This window comes from Limulus polyphemus, unplaced genomic scaffold (assembly GCF_000517525.1).
Source record: "Limulus polyphemus unplaced genomic scaffold, Limulus_polyphemus-2.1.2 Scaffold534, whole genome shotgun sequence".
NCBI classification, from domain to species: Eukaryota; Metazoa; Arthropoda; class Merostomata; order Xiphosura; family Limulidae; genus Limulus; species Limulus polyphemus.
This window is the reverse complement of record NW_013666144.1, coordinates 124,012-133,059: the sequence shown is the minus strand read 5'-3', so window position 1 is coordinate 133,059 and position 9,048 is coordinate 124,012. Positions and strand designations below refer to the sequence as shown.

Below are 9,048 nucleotides of genomic sequence, written 5' to 3'. Positions count from 1 at the left end.
GTGGTGGGCAGAGCACAGATAGCCTATTGTGTAGCTTTGTGCTTAATTACAAACCAACAAAGATAAAGTTAGATTATTAAAACTGAACCAACAAATTCTTAGTATCTTCAGTTAGACTATTAAGTAAACATTCTGACCCAAATGTATTGGGTTAAATTATTATCATTACAAAACTCATTGTTTCGAGTATTCTCAGATTCTATGTTTAATGTAAACATTCCTGCCTGAGTTTACTTGATGTAGAGTTGGAGTATATTCAAATTAGATGATCAACTTTCAATTCATTGCTTCTATTAGATTCAAACTAGAACTTTTTATTCAAATATATATTACCTTAGAAATATTAATCTGCTTCGGCAAAGTTAAAATACACACACACATATTACAATTTTTGACATAATAAATATCTACCTTTAAAAGCTGAGAAGACAGCTCTCATTTTTGTTACAGATTTTAAATGTTTATTTTACTTTTCGCACATAATTCTTATAGGTTTAAATAGTAAAGAAACGTTAGTTGTTAAAATCATTCCCTGATTTGGAGATGGCTTTAGCATGGTTAACTGTGTCCATTACAAGAAGGCCATACTCTACCTCATACTCTCCAATACCTACTAATTTTTACAGCTTGAGTAAAATCTGCTTCCTTATCCACGTAAACGTGGCATACACCATCTGCATGGCTCAATACGGGAATGCGACAATTTTGTTGGTGGATGGAATGAACTAACTGACTAGATCCACGTGGGATGACCAGATCAATATACTCTTCCAACTGTAACAACTCAGCTACATCTTCCCTTTCGTTAACCTGAAACAAATAATTCAAGTTTTGTTCTTGAATAAATTTACTCAACAACTCTTAAGCTCACAGTTTGAAGATCCATATTAGTTTCATTCATTTAGTGTCCAAGTTTGTTTTATTTTCTCTTTGCGCTTTTCATTGACAAATTCGCCAATTCAAATTTCCTGCTTTCGTGTTACAAGAAGTTAAAGTGACAACAGCTTCGCCAGCTTAGGCATATGACAATGAAAGCTTTACTCAAAGGTCGAGAGGCCCCAAACTAATGAAAAAGTACATTAGTGGAACGTATCAGGTAACAGGTAGATCTAAAAATCTGTTTCTACATTCTTGTAGATAGTAAACTGACTAAGAAGGCGTTATTGTTTTTAGTTGTTGTTTTCTTAAGATGGACTATCTACATTCTGTTTACCGCGGGGAATAGAGCCTCGGACTTTACAGTTATAAGTTCGTAAAATTACGTTAGGGTTACCGAGAGACAAAAGATCTTAAGAGAGAGACAATATGCATGTTAATATATTTATTAACATTTCAGTTCTGATTAGTCGTGAGAACTATTCTACGATGACTACTGAAATGATTTAAAATACTAATTCACTAAAGCAGGTAGTAACTAGAAAAATAAGATAGTTTTACAAACAAATTGACATATGCTAGACCAGATTATTTAAACTTGACTATGACTACTGAAATGATTTAAAATACTAATTCACTAAAGGAGGTATGCTAGTAACTAGAAAAATAAAATAGTTTTTACAAACAAATTGACATATGCTAGGCCAGATTATTTAAACTTGACTATGACTACTGATGCATATTAAACCCAAGAAAGAGATGTATCAGGGGTGATATTTGAGGAGAAGAAATGCAATATATATGTTAAAACGCTTAGATTGTTCTTTCGACGAATACTTAAAGTTGAGCTAAAATTAGCTTCCATGTTTATATATATTCTTTTAAGTCATCCGCCGGGCATGACCAGGTGGTTAGGGTCGCGGTTTCTAATCTCCGTCGCACCAAGCTGGCTCTTTTAGTCGTGGGGACGTTATAATAAAAGAGTAGCCCAAGAGTTCGCGGTGGGTGGTGATGACTAGCTGCTTTCCTTCTAGCCTTTCACTGCTAAATTAGGGACGCCCTGCGCAGATAGCCCTCGTGTAGCTTTGCGCGAAATTCAAATTAAATCATCAATTGTATCAAAAGATGTTTAAAAGATGTGATGTGGAGGAATTAAACTATCAAATTTATGCATACTTGAAAATGTAGTCAAAATCATTCAATTATTGAACTCACAAGAGACACAGCGTCCATGGCGTTGTATGGTGATAAAGCTTCCCTAATGATTTGTACTAAACATTTGTTGCTTTCCGCTGCTTCTATACCACCTTTAAGCAGAAGACCATTGCCGGTGCTAATGGCAAGTGCTGTCATCTAGTAAGTACAAAACAAATCAAAATATGGCATTCTAGTAAAGCTATAAAACACGTCTTGTTAATCGCTTTTGATATATCACTATATACCATAATAATATAAAATTATGTCATACTTCACTTGACTTATGACAGGAATAGATAACAGTTACGGCTAATACAAAGCCAAACTCATTACCCTCGTATAAACAAATATAAATAGCTATTAAACATCACACATATAACGCTTTTTGGTTTGAAAAAATTAACATTATTAACCTCTTCTGGCTTTAAAGTATGAGCATTTAACATTTTAAAGAGTGTGTTTTATACATTAGCTACAACATTATATGAAGGACTAAAACAGATTGATAAATTAAATATATATGTTATCCTCTGATGTTTAATGATATTGAAAGAGACAATAGCAGAAATTGGATATAATATAATTTGAAATATTAAAAAGGAATCAAAAGAACAAATGATTTTGTGACAGAGTAACAAGAGTTAGAGAGGGAAAGAAAAACAGAAATGCAACTCTTACTGGAAATACGGTTACACAGGTAAACATAAAATATGTTTTAAAAATGTAAAAATTGTTCTTTTACCTTCACATATTCTTAAATCTTTAAAAGACAAGGATCATTAAATCAATGTTTCAATGAAACTACCACTACATACACAACATAAACACATATTAACCACATAACATTTTGTAGAATAAAGAGATATTCTATGTTATTTTAAAATGGCTGTATATTTTATACTTGCAAAATACTCATAATCTAAAACCAATCCACGGCTTTACCTGAGGCAAGGAATTAGGGTATGAGTCGAAAATCACCAACAAAACTCCAATAGGAACTGATATTTGTTTCAGTTCGATACCTTGTGCAATAAGAGTTCTTGTAAGGACTTTTCCAAGGAACTTCTTAGAACTTTGTGCGATTTGCCTCAAACCGTCAGACATGCTGTTAAGTTTAGTAGAATTCAATGCTAACCTGGCGACTAGATGCGAATCAAGATCTGAAATATGATTTGTAAATTGAGTAAATTTAAAAGTCTTTATTAGAAAACAAATATACAACCTTGGTATTAACTAACATTAGGGGTTAATAAAAAGAAAACGAAATGAGCAATTTAAGGATCCTACTGAAAGCTCTTAATCCACCTATTTTATAAGATGTCTTCTTGAAATATAGGAATACTAGGCCTAACACTGTTTGTCTAGTAAACTTTGCAATTGAGGAATTCAGATGGGCACGATATCACCCTCCAGTGTTTCGTTTTCATTTAGCATACTTGACTTCCGTCTATTTGGTTCTTTTGGACAATTATTTCCTACAACTCTTTACAAAGTAATCGTATATAATTTGATTAATAACACTTCACCTTCATTTTACCGAACTAACATAATTAATTTTACAGAGCTATGTTGAAACTTATTTGGTTACCTATAGGTTTAATACCTTTGGAAAATAAATTATGTTTCATTCTGTACACCATTTGTAAATATTACCTCGGTTTGTATTAAATGCATATTTTGTGTCATACACACAATGTATTGTTTTTGTGTTTATAGTTTCTCTGTTGCTATTCAAGATCTCATTGAATGTTAATTTGGGTAACGTTGAGATATTCTCGAAACCAAACCTTTATACGAATTTAATGTCAGTTTTGTACATTTCAGATGTCTCTTCAAGACACAGCGGAAGTGTATATGCTAAATTCATGTTGTGTTGTGGTTTAGCTTTATACACTAATGTACACTTTTAAACGTTTTTAAATGCTATTGTGCACACATACGTCGAAATCATAGAATGCATAACCTCTCATAACTGATTCTGTGTTTAATTCTTAGGATGGCATTTTCGTGTTTCAAGCCATCTGGTGGTTGACTATATATATACGTAAAGTTATATCTAGGACAGCGAAACTCGTACACAACATATATATAAATTACATGGCGACTGTATAGAAAACTGTATATTCTGCACTCTGGTTTCAGTATGATTCTTACAACTGTATGTGGGTAAACCTTATAACTGGTTAAATGATTTCTTACTTCTATAATATGTTTAATAATTCAAGGCAAAACTTTAGTTACCACATATTTTGGTAACATCATCTTTTTTGTTTGGTCTCTAAATCTACCTAAGTATAATTTTAACAATCATAACCATACGACTTAGATCTTGACGTAAAACAAAAGTAAGTACAAGGAAATCTCTTAAACGCAATTTGAAGAGGCTTCTTTGTATCTAAAAAACACAATAGTCTAGCATAACAAAACACTAACTAAACATGTGTTAAACGCAATGCTGCAAAATAAGTTTATGCTCTGTGCCAGCCAAAGGAACCCAGTTATGAATTTTAAAGTTGTAAGCTTAAGAATTAGAGACGTTGTAATGGGTTTCGTTTAGCAATCATGAAAATTAAATACGTACACATTTTAACCCAATATAAGACAAAACACTACATTTATAATCACTAATGTCTTCTTTGTATATCAATATATTTGGAAATACGAGTATTAATATATACCGTTATCAGGGTTGTATGTAATATCCACAACTGTTAATGTGGACCTTTTAGTGAGATACCTAAAATCCTCTTACTTAATCCTGATTTGGATTGTAATCACATGGTTTTTATTTTCCTAGTGTGTAAGATTGATCTCACCTTGTATTTACGAAATACCCGATATACACACTTAAGAAATTGGTTAATACGCTGGGTTTGATCGTACTGTATAAGAACATTCTATTCTTGGAACGACTTCTTACATCGTACTCAGTCTGGTGCCCATAATTATGCATTTTTGCATGACACCACAATTTCTGTCATAACATGCTTCCGCATAGGATGAAATAGTCAATCTTAGACCACATATCTTTACAAATTTTCCACAAACATTTTACCAAATATGGACATGTTTGAGAAGACCAAGGGCACAAAAGCCCATTAGAGCTGTATCACGATACTTATGTGGAGGAACAAAGTACCACTGCTGTGATTTCAGTGTCTCAAGCCAGCTTTTTCGTGAAAAATAACCCTGATATGAAGGGGTGCCTAAGTGATTGTGATCTTTTTTGAGTACCAGTGTTATTAGGAAAAGTAGACAACCACCTAAAGCAGCAAAGTGGAGGGACTGCAAAATAAAAATGATTTGGCCATTGAATATGTTTACCCACGTCACTGAACGCGTCTGGAAGAAAGAAGCAGAGAAACCAGTTTCTCTCCATATGCAACAGAAATTTATCGCTTTTTCATGAAGAGCACAAAATAAAAATGCCACAAAAATGTGTAACTAAAACTTTATAAAAATTTTAAAAGCTAGACTACTGTGACATATAAATAAGGCGCGATCTCGTTTGAATTATAATTTATTATGTTGTTGTTTTCAAGAAGCTTGAATGATAAACATATTCTTATAAACTTCTTTTTTCAGTTTGTAGAATTTTCAAAAAGGAACAGAATGACTCAAAATGATAGAGGGAGCTAAAAAAATATAGCTGATAGATGGAATTGTTTTCTAGTACTCAATATCGAAAAAGGAAAGCATCAAACAGCATTTATGGAAAACCAAAAGGGTGCCCTTCATATGTTTTTTGCAGTGTCAAACATTACAAGAAAGTGAAGATACTACCATTAAAAAGTTAAAAACTACTGCTCCTAAAACTAGTTGATAATCGTATTATCAAAGCTTCCTGTTAAGCTGTTTCAGAAATCATCTGCTCATCATGGCAAAACAGAAGAAAATAAACCTCTAAAAAGAAAATGCAGAAAGAAATAAAGTGAAAATGTGTGTCTGTTTGATTTTGGTGATCAATATAAGCAGCCAAAAATTGGTTCAAAAATGAAACAGTTATTAGTTGAAATTGGATCAGTACAGGTTCAGACATTTCCTAAGTTCACAAGTTATTACACATGACGGCATGCCATTGGAGAAACATTCCAAGATAGTATTCTTTTGTTTTTATGGAAATACTTTCAGTACATTTCACTGTTGTCAAACAGAACAAGGGACTGGAATGATTCCCCAACATGTTGAGTCGAGGTGAAAGTCAGCAAACTATTTGAAGGCAGCATACAGAAATTAAATCTCGACTGAAAATGAGCCAAATAATCGATATCGAAATTGGTTTTCTGATTAAACAAAGGTATGAGCTATGGAAAGCTCTATTTTCCATTTATAAGAGTTCACGAAAAATAATCTCTTGCTCATTGTGGATGTCATGAGATACTCTTCACACCCGGAAATTAAATTTCCTGAAATTTGTTGTAAATTTGGCCATGTTTTATACTATCATGGAGCATTACCTGTGTAAGAAAATTCAGAAATAGCTGATTTTACTGTTGTACAAAAATATTCATTCGGTTTATCAAAACAACTGAGGCACTTGCAAACTGAAAAGGTCAGTATCAACGTACATTGTCTTTTCTATAGGATTTTTGCCGCTTATGGCCACAACTAGTTCCAGTACGACAGTGCATGCAACCAACAGTTGAATTGGGCCAGTGACATTCTTTGACTTGTTTCGTAACGTGTACATCTACCTTTCTACTTTATCTCCTCATTAAAAAGTATTTGTTAGAACAATTTTCTTGTTTAACCGTGAGTCATTAAGTGATACGTGAAAATAAGATTGATGATGTTCGCGTAGCCCAATACCTGCTGCGAGAGGTCAAAGATGTACTGGTCGTTATTGCAGAAGATAACACTTTCACAGGTGCCAAAGAATAGCGGTCAGATAAATCGCTGTCAAAACTTTAAGTTTCAAATTTGTGACATGAATTGCTCAATGATACCAGCACGACAATAGCAGCTGCAAGGTAGTGAGTGAGCTTTTGATATCTAGAATTTTTCTTAAACTATAGAAAAAATTAATGGTGAAGATTTTGCAAAGGAGCTTAAAGAAGAAATGAAAATAATTTACCGTAAAATATTCCCTAAAACAGCATATTTGCACACGAAAAAAGAAGTCGTATATTCGTATGTAAAATGTAACACACATTTAATAAGCTTACTAACACAACATTAAATATGTCGAAGTGAGGTTTAGCAGCTACGGAATAACACAACATTAAATATGTCGAAGTGAGGTTCAGCAGCTACGGGATAACACAACATTAAATATGTCGAAGTGAGGTTTAGCAGCTACGGGATAACACAACATTAAATATGTCGAAGTGTGGTTTAGCAGCTACGAGATTATAGAACATTAAATATGTCGAAGTGAGGTTTAGCAGCTACGAAATAACACAACATTAAATATGTCGAAGTGAGGTTCAGCAGCAACGGGATAACACAATATTAAATATGTCGAAGTGAGGTTTAACAGCTAGGGAAACATAGCTCTTTGTTCACTTTCCTGTACTATATCGCTGACTTGTCGAAAAAAAATGAGCTCAAGTCAATTGCTAAATTCTGTATGAATCTGTAAGTCAGCTTACGAGATGGCGAGGTAACTGATGTTGTATTGCAACTTTACTGGAATGCATGTGCAAGAAGCAGATTACCATTGTATTCCCAACACTTTAATTATACTGAGTAGTCTGCTGACTTTGGCCATTGCTAGAATAGAAAGAAACTTTACCAAACTCAAATTAATTAAAACTTATTTGGGATCAAACGTGACACACACATACAAGAATTGGTTGGATTCTCAACACTTTCAATCGTGGAGCCATTGTACTCCCGCTTAGCCTGAGTCTCGTCATAAACCAACATATAGGTACTAAACTTGTCGACCGTGGCTCCACGGCTGGCATTTACGGTACCAGATACCACATTTTAAATAATTTAAATAATATGCGATAACTCTTAATTCAATCGAGTTATAAAGTATCAGATAATCTATAAAAACAGCTGTTATAAGTGTGTTGTCTACTATTTACTCAACTATTTACGGCTTTAAAATTAGTTTTACGACTTTCTACTTAATAATGTCAAAATATGCTGGCGATTTTTTTTATTGTGTTATATTTCTTATCATAAATGAAATATTTAAGTCTTAAAAGTGCTAGTCTTGTATTGTCAGATTTTCTTTAAGATTATTTAAAGACTTACTTTCTTGTTCTGCCCTTGTTATGTCTCGGCTGTTTGCCTGAAGGATTTCTTCTTTTCTTGACTGCAACAGCTCGGCTATCCTATTGATGGCATCTGAACGTTGTTCTGGGGTCAAAGACTGTAGTATACGACTTCCTTTTCTTGCTATAAGAACAGAAATATCAGTCAATGTGTTTCCAAAGTTGTTTAAAGATCAAATTAGCAATAAATTTGCATGATCCAATCTTTAACTAGATAATATTCACCACAGAATAAATACAATTAACAATTATCAAGTTTCGATTTACAAACACATATTCTTGGATTCTGGTTATTGTTTGGATTAATGTGAATATCCAAAATCAAAGCTTTTGAACTCTTTAACGGAAGACCTTCTTCGGGAAGAAAACATCGTCTGTTTTTGTTTTATTTTACCATAAAGATATACACACTGGGCTATTTAGGCTGTTTTGGCCTCTGGAACAAACTCCCGGATTCTAGCAACGAGAAATAACTAAGCAACTACATCTATAGTATTAAATACCTACAATTATTTTCGCTGTGTTATTTACATTGATGTTAAAACAATACTGTGGTAGATTTCTATTCAAGTTTGTGATTTATACAGCACCAAGAAAACAAGGTAATTAAAACGGCCTTTGTGTATATACATACAATTAAAAGGTTTACAACATTAAATCAATTGCACAGTAAATAATTTATTAAAAACAGGTTCCAGCATATGGGCGAATGTACAGTCTTTTTTTACTGTTGGACCTTGTTGTTAAT

The 9,048-nt window shown here is 33.1% G+C and overlaps 1 protein-coding gene across 3 annotated transcripts in view; it reads right to left on the bottom strand.

The window, feature by feature from the left end:
* The window catches only part of LOC106458929 (delta-1-pyrroline-5-carboxylate synthase-like), a 65,195-nt gene that overhangs the window by 7,625 nt on the left and 48,522 nt on the right, over nucleotides 1-9,048 (bottom strand). For all 3 annotated transcript variants that reach the window (XM_013918497.2, XM_022385305.1, XM_022385306.1), the window contains 4 exons: nucleotides 8,281-8,424; nucleotides 3,016-3,233; nucleotides 2,092-2,229; nucleotides 615-810 (listed from right to left, as the gene is read on the bottom strand). In XM_013918497.2, the coding sequence (XP_013773951.1) occupies nucleotides 615-810; nucleotides 2,092-2,229; nucleotides 3,016-3,233; nucleotides 8,281-8,424 (696 nt within the window). The remainder of the gene's footprint in view (nucleotides 1-614; nucleotides 811-2,091; nucleotides 2,230-3,015; nucleotides 3,234-8,280; nucleotides 8,425-9,048) is intronic.